Source organism: Polyodon spathula, chromosome 23, assembly GCF_017654505.1.
Source record: "Polyodon spathula isolate WHYD16114869_AA chromosome 23, ASM1765450v1, whole genome shotgun sequence".
Taxonomy (NCBI): domain Eukaryota; kingdom Metazoa; phylum Chordata; class Actinopteri; order Acipenseriformes; family Polyodontidae; genus Polyodon; species Polyodon spathula.
This window is the reverse complement of record NC_054556.1, coordinates 6,046,183-6,068,451: the sequence shown is the minus strand read 5'-3', so window position 1 is coordinate 6,068,451 and position 22,269 is coordinate 6,046,183. Positions and strand designations below refer to the sequence as shown.

At 37.2% G+C, this 22,269-nt stretch overlaps 1 protein-coding gene across 1 annotated transcript in view; it reads right to left on the bottom strand.

Moving 5' to 3' along the window:
• The window catches only part of LOC121298082 (receptor-type tyrosine-protein phosphatase gamma-like), a 168,554-nt gene that overhangs the window by 11,916 nt on the left and 134,369 nt on the right, over positions 1–22,269 (bottom strand). The window contains exons 10-15 of the mRNA XM_041224887.1: positions 20,877–20,985; positions 18,780–18,829; positions 17,537–18,323; positions 13,458–13,596; positions 7,781–7,872; positions 3,108–3,199 (exon numbers count right to left, since the gene is read on the bottom strand). Of these exons, the coding sequence (XP_041080821.1) occupies positions 3,108–3,199; positions 7,781–7,872; positions 13,458–13,596; positions 17,537–18,323; positions 18,780–18,829; positions 20,877–20,985 (1,269 nt within the window). The remainder of the gene's footprint in view (positions 1–3,107; positions 3,200–7,780; positions 7,873–13,457; positions 13,597–17,536; positions 18,324–18,779; positions 18,830–20,876; positions 20,986–22,269) is intronic.

Below are 22,269 nucleotides of genomic sequence, written 5' to 3'. Positions count from 1 at the left end.
TTTGATGGGCCGCATACAGTATGCTTTGCCCTTGAAAAATGAAGTTCAGTAGCTGGGTGAGGGTGTTATCTCTGGAGTCTAAGGTGGCAGTTTTCCCAAATGGGTTTACATTACATTAGATGAATTCTTACTTAGGAGAGGAACCAGACAGGGATGCCCATATTGCTCCATCTGTTTTTCTTCACCCCAGAGCACTCTGACACTACAATCTGGGCCACTTCCAAGATTACATGCATCTGCTTCCTTTTAGAAGCTCACAAACATGTTTTATGCAGATGATATTCTGCATCTATTAAAAAAGGCCTTAGAAATGTCAACACGCTCTGTGGCCAAGACAGTCATTTGTTTAGGACTTCTATTAAACTTTGACAGATCAGAGCTAATATTGCTTGTCTCCAACATTTCCAAAATTTTTTCTGTCTTTAAACCAGTTATAAACCCATATGCGATTAAAGGACTAGGTATTTTAAATAGTAGCAACCCGATTCTGACAGATGGACTCAGCTTTTTGTATTCCTGAGACAGCAGATCATTGGTTACTCCTGCCTAAAATGCTGCAGTCAGGTCAAAGCAATTACACTACAGCGTGGTCTCTTGTCAATTCGTCTGTAATAACAATGCATGGCTGCCCATACTATCTCGTCTGTGTGGGGTCTCTCGTGGTCAGTTTTAGAGCCTCCACTCATCTAATAATAACCAAGATGTTTTAAATATGACTGATCGTTTGCAGTTGCTTAGTTCTCTGAAGAGAAAACTATAGAACTCTGTTTTAATTTGCTTCAGGCTCACATAACATTACACCTATATCCTAGCAATCATCCTCCATACAGAATGCTATTTGCACATGAAAACACTACAGCTAATTACTGCTTGCTGCTCAGAAAATTTGCAAGTTGGCACAACAGAAACTCTAGAGCAAGCAAGAGGAGCAACCAAGTAAGAGGAGCATCCCATTAAAAAGAACCCAAGCAGCTTTTTACAAAACTCATTAGAACAAGGTTGTTTTTGCTGGAGGACATTCATCTTCACAATGAAATCGCTTTTATTTTTTTTCTAATGAGGATCTCTCTGAGCTCCGTTCCCTGATAGTATCCTGAAATATAACTTGCAGCCGGTCAGAGATTTCTGTTTCTTATACAAATGACAGGATTGAACTGATTTTACTAATACAGTACATCGAAAACGGATGCAATTCCAATTTCACCATTTAATTTGCATTCCAGATCACCCTTAAAGTATAAATGGACTGAGCAGATTACACAGAACTTCCTATATACATGGATACATATTTACCATTTAAACTATGATTTGGAAATTCTGGCTCATATTTAACACATTGTAGTCCAAGTGTTGCACCATGTGACTACAGCAGCAGTTACAAATGAATAGCAGGCACTCCTCTATTCAGTGCCAATTTCAGTTCTACAGCCACAGCTATACAATGACACTAGTGATGGAACTTGGCTGCCTAACCAAAAGGTTTTGTTCTGTTGCGTTCCCTGTTTTTCCTTTTCTACTTTTCTCCTCTGGCTGAATAAAAGGTTTTTGATAGGACAGAGCATTCCATTGAGAAATACCAATCCTCTCTTTAAAAGCACTTAAACCACTTCATAGTGCACATTAACAAAAAAAAAAAAAAAAAAAAAAAAAAAAAACAGCCTGCCAGTGTAATGAGGAAAGCCATTAAAACAGTGATGTCTTTACAGCTGCTCCCGGGAACAAGGGAATTAAAAATGAAGTGACCAAAACATAAACACTGTGCCAAAGTTACTTACATGTATGGTTAGAATGTGTTCCTGATTACAAATCACCACCCTGACAAGTTATATGAAACGACCTTCAGTCCCCTAGTTGTGAATCGAAATAATTTCAATTATACAAGAAGGAATAATGCATTATTTAGTCAAAAGAAAATGTAATGAACTGTCCAGGAAGTCACTGATGACCCTAGTGAACTTGGCAACAATCTAAACAAACTGGAATCTGAATAGACCTAAACTGTGTCTCTCTTGTGCAGGAGTGTAGCTGACCTGCAAATCTTATTGTTAAAAAACAAATTCAATGGCTAACCCTGGCTATCATCGTTTATCTCTTCGCATAAAAATCCACCTGAGTTAGTGTTGAAATCCTATTTATAATTTCCTGTGGGAATTTGATTGAAAAGGTTTATTTAAAATGGTCTGAAATACACTGAACCATGGCAGACAGTATCTAAAGACCAAGCGTGCAGATAAACAGTTTGTTATTCTGTCTTATTATTTACTGGTGTCAGAACCAGATGTGACTAATAAGACAGGAGCCTGAAAAATCACGAAAATCATAAATAATATATCCGTCCCGATTTGATCGTTCCAATCAAATTGAATTCTCAAAGGGTAAATGTTTATCTTGCATACCATCAACATAGTTAAGACTCAATATTCTTGCTCAGCCAACCAGCCAGGAATCAATCAAACAAAATCGTTTCCATTCCACAAACATCTGCTCCCACCACGAACAGGAAAACACATATACTAGAAAACTACATATAGCAAATAGAGCCATTGTAATGGTTAAAATAAATGAGATTTTGTGACCACACTGATAATTACGTTTTTCTAGTTCTAAATTAGAAATATCCTTGAAAAATGTGCCAGATAAAAGAAAGACAAAAAACACATTGCTTATATATATATATATAATGTATCATCTAAGAGATCCTTGTACTTTATATATATTAAACATAAATATGGTGACCAGACACAGTACTGTACATTAAATAAACACACAACATAACGCTGCTTTCCATCCTTCAACTTTCCAGAAGGAAGCTGTAATTATCCCCCCAGAAGAATTTAAACACACAGAATTGGTCAAATCAATGCCATCACTCACAGACTGTGCAGGGGTTTCTTATTGTTTCTTTGTCATAAAACATGCTACCCTCTAGCAAGTATTGGGACTTAATATTTGTGCAGATACTTGTTGGAGGTTTAGTGTGTGTGTGTGTGTGTGTGTGTGTGTGTGTGTGTGTGTGTGTGTGTGTGTGCGCGCGTGCGTCTATACACATACAATACAAATGCATAGTGCAAATCTACACTTCAGAAGCACTGTATTTACAGCCATACCTCAAATTCCTCTGAAAATCCATGCTGGTTATTGGAATACAGCTCGCTGACATGCTTCATAAACTGCTTGACTGGAATTGCCTCCATGTCATCTGAAATGAATAAGAATATTGAGTGTTGCTAGGAAACCAGTAGAGTCACCAATGCCTGCAATAAACATGCAGAAAAAAAGAGGAAAATGCAAAACCCCCAAAATAAAAAAATGAAATAAAGGAATGAATCAACACCAAGTGAATGTTACAACGAGTAATACAAGATGGCAGTTAGAGAACAGCAAATCTGAATGACTATCTAACTAGGCTTGCAGTCAAATTTCTTTCAGGTAAAATAATACAGTTTTTTTTTTTGTGTCTTCAGACAATTGAATTTCAAGCTATGCAACACTATTCTCATTTGCAAACATGCTATTCCTGAAGTTCCTCTGCTTCAATGAATTACTTAAAAGTTACCCTTAAAAATAATGCTTAAATGGTGGCATGCAAGGTGTATGCACGTGTTCTTGTAGTGCAAACAAATGGGTGATCTGACAAGTCTTTGTGCCCCTAGCGCCAGCTGCATTGTTACTTTAACTGGATCTCAATCCCTTGACTTACAAACACATTCAGGTTTCCTGTAACAAACGATAGTAGCAAAAGCAAAAGAAATTACATTTGGATCCATTTTTTTTGATAACATCAGGATCTTTTTCTTTGGCTTTCCCAAAATTAATATCCCAGCAAAGTAACTCAACATAGAATGAAATAACATTTTCAGAGGTACTGTACATTAAAAAAAAAAGTGTCAGACCTCTCGAAACAAACAAACAGTCCGTAGGTATAGTAAAGGACTGACCACTGACAGCATATACAGTAACCAGACCGGTAATCTGTATTCCTAATGAATTCCAGCCCTTTACTATAGTTACCCTGTTCCTTTCATTCTGGTACATTTACCAGAAATACATTCTTTAGTGATTATCTGGCATTTACCACACCTACATTATGCCCGGATATTATGCCAATCCATGTTTGTTTTTGTGCCTTGGCGGTAAAAGGCCTTTGTTTATTTAACCCCCTAGCCAACAAAACGTCAAAGCACAGTGTTGCTTCAGTGTATTCTTTGTTAACTGTCAATTACAGCAAGTGATGACAGCATTCTTAAATGCTGATAGGTTAATCGAGGTACAACATTTTCCAAATAGTAAACAACATGGTGCTAATTACATGAATAATTCAACAGTCTAAACCCCTCAAATTCTCTGTGAAACACTGATAAACTGTAATTACACTAAACTGCAACAATTCTAGTTAAGGGAAAGTCTTGGTTTTTTTTGATATGGAAAGTGTTTACAAACCTTCTATCACAGTAAAAATACAACAACTTTACGTTAAGGTTGCATTTTAAAAGTGTATGGGAGTCTGAGGTATTTACACAAGCTTTATTATATATGACTTCCCCAATAAATTGACAATGTATTATCTAGAGACAACTAATCCAACATCAGCTGGTTTAAAGAACCCAAATGAGTGCTAATGTTGCCTTAGTTAAATCCATGATCAGTGCTGACCAGGGCTTGTGAAACCAGCCGTACACTACGTGAGAGTAAGGGCGTTCTGTAAAGATCATAAGAAAACCCAATGGGCAGGATTTTCAAAAGGTCGTAAATGAGAACTCCAGCGTTAGTCAACAATTCGGTATGTAGCGTTGATTTTGGCATTTTTAAGCAGTCGATATGCCTATCTTGTTATTAAATAATTGTGCTAATGTGATTTCCAAAATTATGTTGATTGTTAGTATTTTAAACAGCAGCTTTTCTTGCAACTACTTATTCGGTGACTGGGTATTTTTTATTCTTTTTAACCAAAAATCTTTGCAAAATGCACATTAAAATAGTTGTATATAGTAAGCTGTGGCAAAATATCCCCCCGAATGAGGGCACATGACTAGGTTTTTTTTTTTTTTTTTTTTTTTTTAATCATTGTTGTCAGATTTTTACCCACATGCCAGATAATAGGATTTTATATGAAAAGTGTTCTAAATCAATGTACAGTCTAAATGACGTTTACAAATTACACACAAAATAGACATTCCTATTATTTTTTATTTCCATTTGGCTGCTGCTCGCTGGTGGGAGAGCCGTCTCCCTGTACGCTTGTAGTTTCCATAACAGCGAATTATGCTTCCATTCATTTTTCTTGATCTTGTTAACATGCATTTTGATTAACGAGTTCCCCTTATCTAGTCATTCGGACAGGAAGTGAAGTACGCGACCTGCGACTGTTAAGCTTTTTAACGAGAAATGCATTCATTAACGACCTCATCGACTCAATTTCAAAGCATTAAAGGATTGATTTTATTAACAAATTTCATTTTAAAATCACTTGCTAATAAAGATGTCGTAACTGTACCGCGAATTTGATACAATAACACTGTTTTTTGAAAGTCCCTCCCAACAGGCAGTACATATCCCAATTGTACCTTTCTTTTCCACAGTTAAGCTCTTAACCACTGTTCCAATATGAGAAACCTTGCTTGTCGCATAATATGTGAAACAGCTCTAGAAGTGTTTGCCTAAATGAGTAAATCACACAAATGTGCGTTCACAGATGATCATGTTCATCCATGAATAACCAGATCAATACCATCCAAGAATAGCCAGTGGGTGTTAATCATATCAGAGATTGTATTCGTGGTTAATAGAGTGCCGAGCACACAACTGCTTTATTATATACCAAGAAAAACTATTTCTCAGTTATCATAATAATTACAAAATTGGTAAAAAAAAATTCTTGAGTAAACTGCTTTGTCACTATTGATTACACGTATCACAATGATATTGGACATCTCTATTCTGAAAAGTAGGAGATAAGTAAAAACTGCTTATGACACAAATACAATCCTGGCAGAATAATAATTGGGAACAAAAGAACAAATTATACCTATAATGAATATCACTGGAGCAGCGTCTGCTCAATATCTTGTATAAATAAAACAAGCGACCCACACAGCAGGTACTATCCCCTGGGCTCCCAGGCTGCGTGCTCAAAGGCTGTTAAATGCCGGCACCCCACTGCAGCAAGCGACCTCAGAAATATTGATACGAATTTTAATTGTCAAGGTTCAAGTTGATCAAGTGGTTAGTTAGGCATGCAAGCATAGTATTCTTCAGTGTTTGGGCAATCAATCATCAGTTCAAATTAATAATACAAAGCCTAGATCACTGCACTTAAAAAGAACTGTCGATGGAAGAGAACGTTTGTTTTAAAAATCAAATTGAGGAAATTTGGCCTTGACGCTTAACGCCACAGGAAATTGCAATTAACTGAAGTCATCCATAACTCCAGCGATAAATAATATTAATTATAATAACAGAAAAATAGAAAATATCAAAAAACAAGCAGGCGACTGCACATTACAAAACAGACATTTAATCTCTCATCAGTAACTTCAGAATCAAGGTTATCCAATTTAATGACAATTTTAGTCAACTGCTTCACGATGTTAAGATTTTAAGGCTGTAATGCCAGTTCCTCCCAACTAGCAAAGGCGTGATAAAAGCAGCCTCATTACAGGCTATGTGTCAGTGAATTTTACACTCAGAGGCTAATAAAAATGATGGGATGTAGACAGCCCATTAAAAACTTTGCATACATTTCCACGCTGCTCTCTCCCATCCCAGTGTGTACACTTGTCACCAATTATTTTAAATGGAAGGAAGGGGGGACCAGGGAAAAAGCATTGCACAATAAAAACCCTAGATGGATAGTCAATAATGACAATTTATCCAGGCAACAGCTGTTGTCTTTCACTAAAGCACACAGCCATAAAACATTAGGCGGTCATTACCGTGGTGTATTTAAAGAAGCAGTATACCTTTCACTATTGACTGGATGTCACATAAAATGTAGAGCTAAAACAGCAAAAGAACTGTGACTGTGTAAAACAGCTGTCAGAGGTTCAAGAATAACTAGCCTAACTAAACTACCTGGAAAACAGCATATACTGCAAGCAAGTGTATAAGCGTGTCAAAGAATTACATTTTTAAAAGGGCTTTTCTTTTTTTTTTAATAATTATTATTATTGAAAACCTTATATTTCTAGCATCTGTGGGTTATGGAACATGCATATTCGTAGAAAAATAAGCTTAATTTAAGCTATACAGTACTATCTGAAGACGTTTTTAGTTTACAGGTGCCACTTTCATATTGCAAAATTCAAAATATGTTTTTTTTTTTTTTTTTACGTCTATGCATCACACAAGACATGGGTGCTCACTTTAATACTTCATCATTTAAACTGTTTAAATGCAAAAAACTGTATTGTACCTTCCTGGAAATCACTACTCTACATTATTTGACCCATGTCAACAAAATTATACAAAGCGAGGCGTGTTAAAGCTGTTGCACAATGACCAAGAATACTTTATTTTGATCAGATAGGACTTTGTTCAGCTGATGTATATGCCACAAAAGTGAGGAAGTAAACTATAGTAAAAAAAAAAAAAAAGTATCCAACTCATTTCATATTGAATATATATGGTGTAGTGTGTTGCCAAAGTAATCTGTCAGCCAATGTAGCCTGGAATTTGACATTCCTTGTGACAAATGATCACACACCTGTTTAAACCTGAGGGGACTTCTCCGGCTTAAAAGCAGATCTTTAGGTATCTGTAGGGTTAAATATATCTCACCCACCTGGAATAGGGATAATTGGGATGCTTTCATTGGGGACCACCCGGGGAGAGCTGCTATCTTCCACATAGAAATGAGCCGTTTGGAAACACTTTCTGTAGGGAGATGAGAAAGAAGGCAAGTTAACAGACACGCTTCAGAAAAACAAGCCATTATAACGAGAAAATATAATACAACTTTACAGACCCAATCCATTTATCTATCAATCAATCAAATAACTATTTCAATTATTTGTTTACTGCGATACCATGAGTAGACTTTGTGATATTTCTTAACTGCTCCTACAAGGTATTTTTTTTTTCCATTTCTTTAAAAGGTCTTGTTTCAAAACATGTGCAAGTGCTGTCCATTCCTAAAAGGAAGCACCAAAATTGATCTTTAAAAACACAGAATGTGATAGATCTCATTTCTACATATACAGTGCACTTCTGCTGCTAGATATATTGCTTCAATCACGTTAACAAGATTAATCCTCAAGCTGCAAGTGGGAAGATTTGAAATAAAGATAAGCCTGCCTCTACCCACGAAGAGATAAAGAAAAGTGAATTACGGACACTGCAATAGAAAAAAATCAATAGGTAGGAATCTGAACAGCCCAAGGAGCTGCCTGAGACAGCGGCTGTGCCAGATGATCTGATAGCTCCCCAAGTTAAACAATCAAAATTAACACAGCATCCTTAGAAATTGGCAAGCGGTCACCTCAGTAGTGGTGGTTGTTTTGTTATTTTACCTGTACTTGATGCAAAGTAAAGAGCACAGGCTGGTCATCATAGAGAAGGCACTGAGCAGGAGAGAGCTGAGAGTTCCAGACAGCCTTTGCATGGTGCTGTTGACTGCGGCTGGACTCTCAAGCTCCGCCGTTACAGCTCATTGCTGATTTAATGACTTGCTTGGGGCCGGAACTGAATAGCTAATGAGCAGAGCCTCTGCTGGCCAATAGAGCTGCTGTCGCTCTCTACCTTGAGGAGGGGAGGGACTTTCACAATCTACAGGGGCGCTGTCTCCTTCTCAATAGAATTACCACGACACAATAGTGCCCCTTCTCACCCAGACTACTCTTAATAAACTCTAGCACCTGCTCTTTCCTCCTCATGTTGCCACATTCTTGCCTTCATTTTTAGCTTTGTTCCCTGCGGTAAACATTTGCTAAACAATAATACATCTGTGGGCTGAAACATCACATGTGGCTACATGAGAAAACAAATCTGTTATGGTCTAGTATGATTGTGACTATAATTTGTAAAATATGCTGTCCTGCTTTTCCCTTGAATTGATCAGAGACAGTAGTTCTAAATATCACCACTGTTTAAATTAAAACAGATCCATCCTTGGCATTTTACATACTACAAATATTTTAGAGATGTTGTTTTTGATACCTTCCAGTACAAACTCTTTGAATATTGGTAAACACTTATATATGACTCTTACAATGCTGTCTTGTCTTGCTTTAAAATAACAGCTACGTTATATAGTTTCAAAATGGCTCTGAGTCTTGGCTAGTGGACTTTAAAACTGAGAAGATAACACATCCCATGTTTATGTTTAAAATAAATACATATATTCAGACATAAATACATAAAACATTGTATGATCCATATCCCTTTCCTGCAGGTTTTATGCCAACTACTGAATAACACAAGAGTTCATTAACGTTGCAATCAGCCAGTGGGTATCACCCCCACACATTCTCCTGAAGCAAAAAAAGAGGAGTTTATTAGATCTTTTGGAAGGGCAATTTCCCTGGGGCAATAAAACTGTGTCTAGGGTCCCATCATACACCAGACAGTGGTTTAGTCACTTATGGGCTCCTGGTAGAAAACAATGTAAATCAGAAATACAAAGCTGATTCCAAATGCCTATTTATTCCCTTGATAATTAGGTTTTAATTAGAAACCTTATTAAAAGTGCCCTTAAATAACGCCATACACTATTTCAAGAATAAAAACACACACATCTTAAACAAAGGAAAGCATTGGAACTGTGAAAAGAAAAATGTATCACTGAGCCCATAATAAAACTTTTTTTTTTTCTCATTATTTCCTTATTTCTCTTTTGAAGCAAAAACAATGCAATACGTATTATTCAAACAAACTCTATGGCAGTAGTATCAAATATTCCACAGATATAATATTCACTAAGCTGTCAGATTAACAGCTGAAACGAAACAGGGTCACAAACAGCTAACCCAAACGTCTGTCTATTTGTATGGAAGATTAACAGCTCTGCGGTAATAGAACTATTGTTTAAAGAAACTGCTGCATAGCTTACAAAGATTACAGAAAGACACAGGTGTTCAGCGATGAAACTCGATTTTCAGTAGACCATCAATACAAATTATCATTAACCAAATATCGATTTAACCCAATCTAGCCCATCTCTAACACACGACACTGTCTGCTCCCATATCTCAACTAAACACCACCACCTCCCTCCCATACAGAGCATTTTGTTCAATAATCTTATTTTGAAGGTGCATGACTCAATAGGAAACTGATGACCCCTGTTTGAAACTTTTTTTTTTTTAATTTACTAGGTCGCCAATTGAATTTTTACCCCATTTTTCTCCAAATTTGAAATGGCCAGTTGTATTATTTTAGGCTTAGTTCACCGCTACCACCCCCACGTTGTCTCGGGAGCGGCGAAGACGAATACACACTGTCCTCCAAAACGTGTGCTGTCAACTGACCACTTTTGTACATTCTGCAGGCCTGCCATGCAGCCACCTCATAGCTACAGCATTGGAGGACAGTGCAGCTCTGGGCAGCTTACAGGCAAGCCCGCAGGCGCCCAGCTGGGGCTGCTGGTGCGCAGTGAGCTGAGGACACCCTGACCAACCTAAGCCCTCCCCACCCAGATGACGCTTCGCCAATTGTGCATCGCCCCTTAGGACCTCTCATCCACGGTCTTCAGTGGAATAGCCTGAACTTGAACCGGCAACCTCCAGGAACGCCTTTACCGAATGCGCCACTCGGGATCCCACACTTTTTGCAACTTTTGACACATCAAGTGAAAAAATAAATAAATAGTGCATTACCCATTTTAGATTAATACTGGAAACATCTGTTTTCGGGTACACACAATGTTTTTTTGTTGTTGAGGGGAAGTGTTATTCAAGAATTAATTTTAGAACCATATATGTGTGTTGCAATTGGTCTACAATTGCAGGCTTGTACACATGCTGACATCACAGTATACTCATTTTAAATGACAATTTTGCCTCCCTTAACTTAGGTTTCCTTCTGAAAACAAGCACATTACTACTATGTTATAGAAACTAATACCTTTTTTTGCTTAAAATACTTACTCAGAAGTGCATTATACCAAAGAGGAGATCTTCATTTTGGGAGGTTGCAGTTAGGAGAGGACACAGCTGGATTTATAATGACATAAAGGGATGAGGAAGTTCATTTCCTACCCCAGTCAGCACACAGCTATTGTCTTTGTTGTACGCGTCTATGCCAGCCTTTGAAAGTATTAGGCAGCATGTTTCAAGAAGCCTTCAGTCACTCAAGGATTTCTTTTTTTTTTGCTTAATGAGCATGAGCTGGTCTGCTCATAAGCCCAAGCGGACATCTCAGAGCACAGCCAACAGCAGGGGGTCCGGCTACCATGGCAATAGACAACTCAAGTGAGTAGCCATTTGGAAAACACTCAGATGAGTAAAAGCTGCAAAGGATTGATGGCATTAGCGACTATGCCACAGGGTGTACACCGTACACAGCTGCACACCATTATGTCAAAAACTGAAGCAAAATATACAACTTAACTTTAAGAAAGATTAAAAGTAGAAAATATAACCCAACACATGTGTGTATTAAGCCTGGATTTACATTAATAGATCTATTCATGTTTACACCTTTCAAAGTATTTTAATTTCATGGGAATAGATGTGCTACATTCTGTTCCTCAAAGATACTAGTACAATGGTAAATGCAATGTTTTGATGTTCATTTATTGATAATATTTAAGTTTTATTTAACATTTCTTTGAATTAGATTTTTTTTTCCCCCCGTTAAAAGATCCCCCTAGAGTGGCAAATGAAAGGATTAGGAAAAACAGACATCAAATAAAACCGACCCAACAAAGACGCATGGATATGACTTGACAAAAAAACATAAAAAAATAACCAACAGCTATCCATGTACCATATACAGTATCAAACAATGACTGTAAACAACATATTTTTATAAGTGAAAAACTTGTCTGACATTGGACTGTAGAACAGAGGTTAACTTATACAGAACCATAACTGATATAATTATGATAACACTTAAAAATTATATCATTTAGCTGTGTGGGGGATCTCATTCTCTTTGGACATAAACACAAGTTTGACATTAAACCAGACAGTGAAGAAAATTGCTATTCATGCAGCAGGGCTAATGGCAGTTGACTCCCAGCTTTACTGTACTAGCTATAAGATCAGCTGATGGATGTCTATTTTGGTCAGATACTGTACAGAAGTATTAAAAGGTCACACTCTATGTATCGTAAATGGCCTCCGAGTGCCAATTACATTTTTAAGTCATCTAGACAGTCAAGCACTTTTTTCAGATATACTGTGTGAACCACCCAAAAAAACCAAAAAAAATCTGTGATGGGAACAGAACACTATATGTCTTATATCTTCCATCGTACACGTTCATGTAGCACATTCTACATTGAATGAATACATAATACATGCTAATACATGTCCATAAATGTGTTTTCATTGGATTCCACACAGCTACAGTACACTGGATTTATCAAAAACATGGAGCATGATAAAAACAAAACCGTCATTATCAATCTTCTTTAAATTTGCATTCCAACAAAAGGCTTTCAATACAAGTGAATGTCATTCATCTAATCACAGCCTAGCTCATAAAACTGTATGATGGCACAAATGGACTTGATAATCCACATTCACAGTTTTATGTAGAGCCATTGATAGTAATGGCAAAATAATGTGTCCCAAGGGAATCTCAACACAATTCTCCCTGCAGCTTCAGTGTGAAATGCACACCACACAGCTTTACTCTGGACTCATTTTTACTTTGGTGTAATCATTAGCCATATATACAAAGACCATTATGAAATATAAAGAGGATGGCCTGTATTATGGTATACCCACGTTACTAAGAAAATGCTTTAACTCAATTTCCTACGTTAAATCCAGCAGTAACTTATACACAGGAACATACCACTTGGGAGAATTAATTGTTTGTTCAGCTCTGCCTGAATGAAGCCAAGCTATTTAACTCTTTCAGCACCAAGTCATTTCGAACTAGAGTACTTGAACAGCTTCAGCATCTCCTGTAGAAAAAAGTCATGCAGATATGATATACTGTGGTGGCATACGACTATAACCCAGTTAACTCTGCTGTGATAAGCAGAAAGTATTCACCACAAAGGATAAAAATAACAGTTAGTGAATCTGAATGCTTAATTTCCCTGTGGTGTGTTCCAACAGGATAGTATATTCAATGACTTATTGTAACAACAGGATGGGCACAGTTTGATAAAACTGAGCAGACCAGTTACTCAGAAGTTTTTAAACAATCCCAAACCTGAACTCTCAACAACTTGGGCTAATCAGTGGCCACACAATGTTTCATTTCCATTGGATGACCTGTACTCTAGATACAGCTAATATATGTGACATCCATCGATGTATACAGAGACAGTGTGCTAGACTTACCTCCAGTAAACCAGCACAGCCACAAGGAGAATGAGGCACACGAAAGTCAGTGCAGAGACGACCACTAGCGGGATGATCCACTCCATTTTGTTTGAAGAGTGCCCCGGGTTTCTTGCCATATTTGAGACGCTATTATTCTCTGTAGAATAAAAAAAAAGTTAATTGTAAAAATAATTGTTAATACTATATCCTGCCAAAAAACAGTAAGCAATATTCCAGATGCAAGACAACACAATGTTAAGAAGAATTTAATTAACCGTGTGAATGGACCTTTTTTTAAAGAACAAAAAAGAAAACAAGGTTAATCTTTACCGTCCAATATATTTGACATTGAGAAAACAGGCATGGGAAACATAATCCGGACAGTAAAGGGTTAAAGATAGGGCAGAAACGGGACAGGCGATGTTACAGAACCTGATTTTGAAGTTACTATTCAAATCTAATTAAGAATTAAGATTAATAGAGATCCCTATGGGGGTTGTACAGATGTTCTTTGTCTGTAGCTTGAAACGAAGTACAAAGACATCTTAACAAGTTAATAAAACATGCATTAATTCCTAAACATGCATGCCTTTTAAGGGCTACTTGGACTATGTTATAACTGAGGCTGGACAGGTGTCACCAACATGTGATAAATAGCTAATGAAGAAACTGCTACTGTTACCACATACATTGCTACTTTCTTTAGAAAAATAAACATTTCCAGAAACACCTACCATATTCAGACTTCCCTGTACAGTTCCAGGTTCCCATTCTTTTCCAGTGTTATCATATCTTACAAGAGTGTAAGCAATAAAGTCCAGAAATGCTGCATCATTTTTCTTTTCACAGCTTGCAGCCTGTGCACTGACAACTGGGGTCTCAAGATCCCACACACGTGGGTTCCTACCAGAGCTTAATACTGTTTAGTCTTTTGTGTCTGTGTAGCATAAATGAGCTCTTAAACAGCACCAACCCCCCCCCCCCCCCCCCACACACACACACACACACACACACGCACCACAGAAACAAAAAGTCAGTAGCGACTGTTTTCTTAGCCAGGGATCTAAAAATGGAGCAAAGATTCCGTGCTGCTGCAGCACAGCTTTCTGCTCGACTCTCTCTGCGTTCTGAAAGTAGGCCAGGGCTCTGCTGATAAAGGTAATGGGCTTTAACAGGCAGGCCTAGCGAAGGTGCTAATCAGTGTGTAGCAGGGGGCTGAGCGTGTATGGAGTACTAAATACACAACTGAACAGACGTGGTGTACAGAGTGTTCCTGGCATTACACCAAGCAGTGACCAGTATAATCACAGTCAAATTAGACACCAGCTAACTACACAGCATGTGGCAAGGGTTCTTAATGTGTGTTTCATCCACATAGATATACTGAAATATTATATACTGTTAAATGGTTTTATTATAAATGATATTGCATCTATAAATGTACCATATTAGTCTCAAAAACACTACTATAATAACTACTACTACCGCTAATAATAAATAATAATAATAATAATAATAATAATAATGCGCTATAGCAATGTTAAACAACAAATTATAAGAACTATAATTACAATATAAAAACATTCCACTAGCAATGTGTAATTTGATCTATTGAATTTGCAATATTCCCTAATAATAAAACATAACAGGTTTATAGATGTCTTTGTACTAAAATTATGACTATTATAACTGTATGTAGAAAAACATTCATCTTTTCATATTTATCTCAGTTTGCATATACAATGAGTATTTTTGTATTTTTATTTGTTTTTTTAACAAAACCACAATGATGGGCGGATAGAATTGGAGTTCAACAGGTCACATCTTTGACAGTCATCGTGAGCAGGTGCAACAACTGAATCATCTATACTGGGTGAATGATGACTCAACAGCTTGACTCGACCCAGATTGGGTTGCAACCCAATTACACCAAGTTCAAAGTTTAAGAGGTAAAGCGCCCAGATGAATCTTATCAAACTCACTGTTCTTATAAAAACGGACCAAAAGTGATTTCAGTTGTATGCTGGGGAATGAGTCAGTCATACTTCTAAAACTGCAGCCAATATGGGATGCCATTTGGTCAACTGTACGGAATACAGCTGTGTACAAAATTAAATGTTAAGCCAACATCTCACATTTTTGGTTTATATCAAGGATGGAAATAAGCCCCTCATTGTATAGCAGTGTGATCCATTCCTGATTTTACTATGAGTTTAATTAGAGAGATTGTTGCATACACACTGGCTAATTAAGCTTGTATTAAAACATGGAATACTTTGCAATAGGAGTCTTATTTCCATCAATACCTGTAGTTAATTATTTCCGTTTCTGTATGCTTATTAACATTTCTGTATAAATTTATAACAAATTTATAAGGCATGACAGGTTGGATCCTAATGTCAAGCTGACACACACATACACACACACACACATACACACACACACACACACACACACACACACACACACACACACACACACACACACACACACATACACACACACACACACACACATACACACACACACACACACATATATTTTGGGAGGGAAGTTATTCTAGCCCTGCAGACTTAAAACACAACAGCGAAATCTGTATACTGAACACAGGCCAAATGAAAATCCAATGAAGCTGCAAAATGCAGCACTTACTGAAGTGTAATGATTAGGACGTAGATATACAGTGTCCTTTCTATTGAGTTAAAATGCAAGCACAGAACAGTGACCTAGATACATCTGCCTCTTTTCCACCATGGCTGCTCAGTATATACGATTAACGCACTGTATCATACAATTTCTAATTCAAAAGCAAGAGGTGGGGGGGGGGGGGGGGGGGGGGGGGGGGGGGGGGGGGGGGGTCATGAAGCTCGACATATTTTTTTTATTACTTTTACTGCACTGCTAGTGAATTTTAAAAGATTTAAAGATATAATCTGTCTGTCCTTTTAGCTACTGACTCCTTACTGGACAGCTACAGGCGAGTTCAGAATTTGGTAACCAACTGTATATTGCATATAACATAACTTAAAACTGATCTTTTAAGGCATACAGAAATGCACAATGCATATATTTTCAGAAACCCTAATGTAAATAATGATTCAACTTACACTCAGGATTACTTTAAATGAACACTGAGTAGTGTAACTAATTACAAGGGTTTAAGGGTACCCACTGCTGCAGTGTTTAGTATCATATCGGGGAGCCAACAAAAACCATATGGTGTTTGAAACCTGCCAGGAGAGCCAGAACACACAGCTGTCACAGAGAAAGCCTTTTCTATTCTCCCCCAACCTAGTAGCCTTTTCACAGACCATTTGCTCTTTTCTAATATTATCCTTACAAGAAGACAATTTCCAACTACTGCTGAAGAGTGAATAATGACCATTTCTAAAAGATAAAGCTCCACTTAAATTACTGTACATTTGCTTACCATTTGAAGTAGCTGACAGGTTTTTTTTTTTTACTCTTTTTTAATTTTTATATCATTAATCTATACTATACAATGTGCCTGTCCACTTTGAATACAAAAAAGCTGTTTAAACTACTTTGTAAAAAATAAAATAAAAACAAAACATATATGATATCCCTACATCAACACCCTTCAAGCATACTGACATTGTTCAGGCCCTTATGGTATTATTTGTTGAAGAAAAGCTCTAATAGTAGTTCTGTCTTAATTTCAATTACTTCAAACTTTGCAACACTTCCACCACTTACAACGATTTGCTGCCCTCTCTTGGAATATTTAAGAACTACAGCATACAGAGGTGGGGGGGGGGGGGGGGGGGGGGACATTGGCTCTTGGGTCTCAATACAGTTAACTTTTAGCTGGAAAAATAATTAATTAATGCAATAAAGAAAAGCAAACAAGAAGTTTATTTTTTTTAATTTTGCAATTGATTAAATAATTTTAAATTAAATAATTTTCTTTAATTGGTAAAATATACTAATGAATACATAAATGGCTACTTGCGAAAATAATGAAAAGAAAAACATAAAAAGCGTGGGTCGTTTTATGATGTAAAAATATTTATTACCAACAAATTAAAATAAATAAATAAATAATAAATAAATAAATACAAACAAAAATAGGACACCTTTATCAACAACCAGGACAAAAGTCTTTTTCTTTTCACCAATGTCTTCATCTGCGGTCACTGTTGGCCTTTTTGAAACCACACCTGGTGCTTTGTGTGTAAAAGTGGACAACATTTGGGTTGGGGTTACTGTTATCGTATCAAAGGCTATTTCTATCTCTTTAGCAAGCTGGTGTTTAACTGTTCCCATGGGGATCACGTTTTCCTCCGCTTTCGGGGTCTCAGATACTTCCTCCTCTTGTTCTTTCTCTTTCGCAGTTGCAGTCGGAGAAGCAGTGGTGGCCTCCTTGGTTTTGGTCTTGTTCTCCTGTGTCTCTGCAATTTCAGTCACCACTTTCTTTTCCTTCACCTCATTCCCCTCTTCTCCCTCCTCTTCTCCCTCTTTCTCCCCCTCCTCACCTTCCCCTTTCCCATCTTTATCTCCTTCTTCGGCCCCCTCGTTGTCTTTGGAGACTGTGGAATCCCCCTCTGAGCCAGGGGAGGATACAGCCTCAGTGGTGGGCACAACAGGCTTCACCACCTGTTTGGTGGTTGCAGAAGTAGCAGGGGGCAGACGGGTAGGCCAGGCTGAACTGGGAAAGGAAGAAATTACACCCCCGCTAAACCCAAGGCCTGCCAGTAATGTACTAGTCACCAAAGAGGCCACAGTTGCTTGACTCCCACTGGACGAAGGCCCAATTCCAGTTGCCATAGAAACAAATGAGAAAGGGAGGCCAGAGGAAGTCCAGGTAGAGGAGCCAGAGCTTATGGGTGCCATGTCTGCTGAAGAGGCTGGGGATGCAGTAGGCTTCAGTGGAGATAAAAAAAAAAAAAAGGGAAAATAGCAAAAAGAGGTTGTGATTTTTATGGACATGCATGGGCTTCTCAAATTTAGCATAATATGAAACAGTCATAAATGGTAAGAGTATTGGAATAGATGGTAAGCTGTGCAATTCAATTTAGACCTAAATTAATTAATCAGCAGTCAGCATGGATATTTTATGTGGCACTTTAAAGCACCTTCTAGCTCATGCAGTCCGATGTCAACGGTTTTGTCAACATAACGAACGAAAGTGTAAGTTATCACTACTGGAATAAAATACAAAAAAAGGGACAAACTGTTCACTGATTTTTTAAAGCATGCATTGTTACCGTCTACTCATGTATGTCAACTACTTCAAATAGTAAGTGAACTTACAGGTTTAAAAGCTGTTATAGTGCCATCTTCTGGCATCACCTAGAAAAACACAAGCCCTCCACTTACCATTCCTGTTTTGACAATTCTGGTTCCTTCAAATATCCTTGTAGTGTTGGCTGGAAAGTAAAACATTATTGTTAATTTAACAGCAGAGAGAATTTTAGAATTACATTAAGTAATTTTGCTTAAAAAAAAAAATAATAATAATAATAATAATAATAATAATAATAATAATAATAATAATAATAATAATTATTATTATTATTATTATTATTATTATTAATATTATTATTGCCTCACACATTATTGTACTATTATATTTAGAAACTTAAATAGAAACAAAAAGTATAAGAATTAGACCTATCTTGAAATGTTTTCTTAACGTTTCCCACAATATATACATTCCACCTTCTTAAGAATGTAATTTAAAAAGCTATCTCTACTTCTCTATTGTCCAATAGATATAGGACTAAGCCTTCACAGTTGAAAGATGGTTTTGCTGGGAAATGTAATCCATGTGCTTAGAGGAGATAACCACAGCAGATTCATCATTTCAGGGCTTCAACAGCAATAGTAAAAGTTTGGATAATTGAATATTACTCTTTCCACCGGACTTGTATAAAGAGCTACAAATAATGAAGTATTGAGTATTTTAATTGTGCTTCTGAGCAAGTAAATTTTTTTTTTTAAAAAATCAGCATAAATCTGCTTTGCAAAAGTTTGTGCTGTGTGTTTATATTACATTTGCATGTATATCCACCTCATTTTAATCCTGAACCTGTGAGCCTGAGCAGATTCTAGTATTACAGTACAGCACTGTCCTAGTTTATTAGTTTTTAATACAAAGCCCTAACAGAAGACATATTTGCATGTGCTTCTCAGGCAAGTTATTCGTTAAGCATTTGTCAGCTGGATTTCACCACCAGGCTTTGCCAATTAATTAAAAGGTCCACCGCCACTCAGGTACATTTTGCAGGGAAGGGATTTAAAGAATCTACATACTAAACACTCAAGTCTTAACAGACTGGAAAGCGCCATTGCCTCCTGTTACTGAAGTCTGTCCGACAAACTCGAATAGCCTTATGTGCTTCCAAAACTCAGCAGGAGTAATTAATATGCACAGTCTGGGAGTGGCTGGCTTATAGGTTTGCCATTTTGTTTTTTGTTTTTGTTTTTTAATATATTGCATGTTCGCTGTGGGGAACTGTAAATGCACACAGCTACCTAACCCAATTCAGCCACCTAGTTTCCGATCGCAGTCACCAGTTTCACTTCTGAATTAAAAATAAATAAATAACCACTTTTTTAAAGAAACGATAAACAGCCTTGCAGGCAACCAACCTTTTGTTTCCCCCCCTTAGAACTAATGCCAATCTTAACAGCTTGCCACCTCCCTAACAGACAAGAAGCAGATTGTAATCGTCAAGTAAAATGCTAAGTAAACCTGAGATGAGCCACAGTTTGTCTGTGATCAGAGGCTTTTTTTTTTTTCTTTTAGGAAGCTGGTAAAACTGAGGTCTAGTTAATATTTCTTGTACTTCACCTAGGTAAGAGTTCCACTGCATCACTGGTTAAAGCTTTGCAACATGTAGCAGTTTATATTACTTATAGCTGGATTCATGTTATTCGCATGCAGTGTTGAATTTCTCATGAATCGATAATGGAAATAGAACTACGTACTATTTTAGTTCACTCTAATGTACTACAAATGCCAGACATTGGATTTCCAGTGCTCACACTGCCGTTTACTCCGCGCTGATTCAATGTTATATGCTGTTTCCCTGGGTTTAAGCTGGACAGCATGGCAGTTCTTCTGAACACTATCCTTAGAAAATCAGTGTCAAATAATATAAATGTTGTCAAAAATTGGCTTGACTGCTGTGGGTACTCATACTTTATTCCCAAAATGGCAGTTTACCATAAAACAAAAGTTTGACAGGTTGTCTACCGATTCTGACAAAACTCAATGCCTCCATTGAAACGTCAGTGGTCCAATTTCCAACCTTATGGGCACTTTCATTACTTAAAAATGTAACATTTTATTGAAAACATCTGTACGGTTACTGTATATACAGGGGAACAGGCTTGTTAAAATATGTTAGCAATAAATATGTATGTAGCAGTAGAAGCACAGCTTTTGATTTATTTCTAATGTAAGCTCACCTCGAAAGAGCATGGTCTGACTGAAGTCACTTCTCATGTCATTCTGGCAGACAGCTTGGACTCTGAACAGGTAAAGAATGTCCGGAGAGACAGTGTTGATGACGGCTTTCTGCAAGTGAAAACAAAGAAAATACATCTGGGTAATAATGCAGTCTGTCACATGACTCTGCCTCCAGATTCTACGCTGCCCTGGAAGTGTGCTGCTGAACCTCTCTTTTGTTATAGAGGAACACTACAAAAAGGTCACACTCATTGTGCCCCTACTGTTAGATTGATGTCAAAGGTTATAATGTTCAACCATTCAAAAGGAAGCCAGGACTATATACAACGGTTTCAAAGCATATCTGCAATCATAAAACATTCTGTCCTACTCTGACACAATAAAGAATGGAAGAAAAAAAGTTACAAAAGAACAAAGCACAATAGTACCCTTTATATTATTGTATATTACATTCATTGAGACTTGGGAAGTGGCTTGGTGGATCTCCCTTAAAACAGACAGTACTGCTGGTAGATTGGCACCTCAGTAAAAAAGAAAACTAGGTAAAATAAAAAGCCCCTCCCTCCCCTTGCTGAGGCCACAAATGACAGGCCTGAGAGAGTTTGCCACCACTTAAGGAATGTTTACTGCCAGCACTTAACAGCGTGAGGGCTCAGGATCATTAACTGTTAAAACTTTATGGAAGGCATATGCATGTCTTATCACATTCCTTAGAGATGGGTTTTCAATACAATGTTAAATGCATGAGGGGTGGCTATTATCATAATTTACATCGAGAGAATCCATTCATCAGACGCCCTGCAGCCCAAGCAAGTCTTACATTAAGTAATGGCGTTTGTTCTTTGTCCGCCTCTCCATCTCTGATTTATGCAAGTGCCACTCTGTTTAATTTTGTTAAGGATCTTGTTCAAGAATGGCCAGTTATTACAAGTGGGAGGCTGTAAAACACCCTGGTCTTGAGTGCTTTAGGATTGATTCGACTGTGATTTTATAAAGCATGCCAGTCCCTAATGTGACCCAGATAACAACGTCTTGGGAGCAAATTGAAAATAGAAGTGCAAATGAAGTGAGGGAAAAAAAGAAAGAAAAAAGACATCTGCAGGAACGCAGGAAAGTGCGATTCTATTACTGATTGTGAGGACCCAGCATATGAAGAAAAAATGACAGTCACAAGGAATTGCATTCAATTCTCCAGAGTTATTCCCTTTTCCTTCTAGAATCAGACTTCATCAATTATTAGGCCTCCTTTTAAATAACTTTATGGAAAGAAAAAACAACTCAAGGTGCTTCACTTCAATTTCCACCTTTCAAAATGTTTGATCATCTTATTCTTTAAGATTAGAATTCAAATATATTTTACACTAGATACATAAAGCATATCTGGAATAAAAC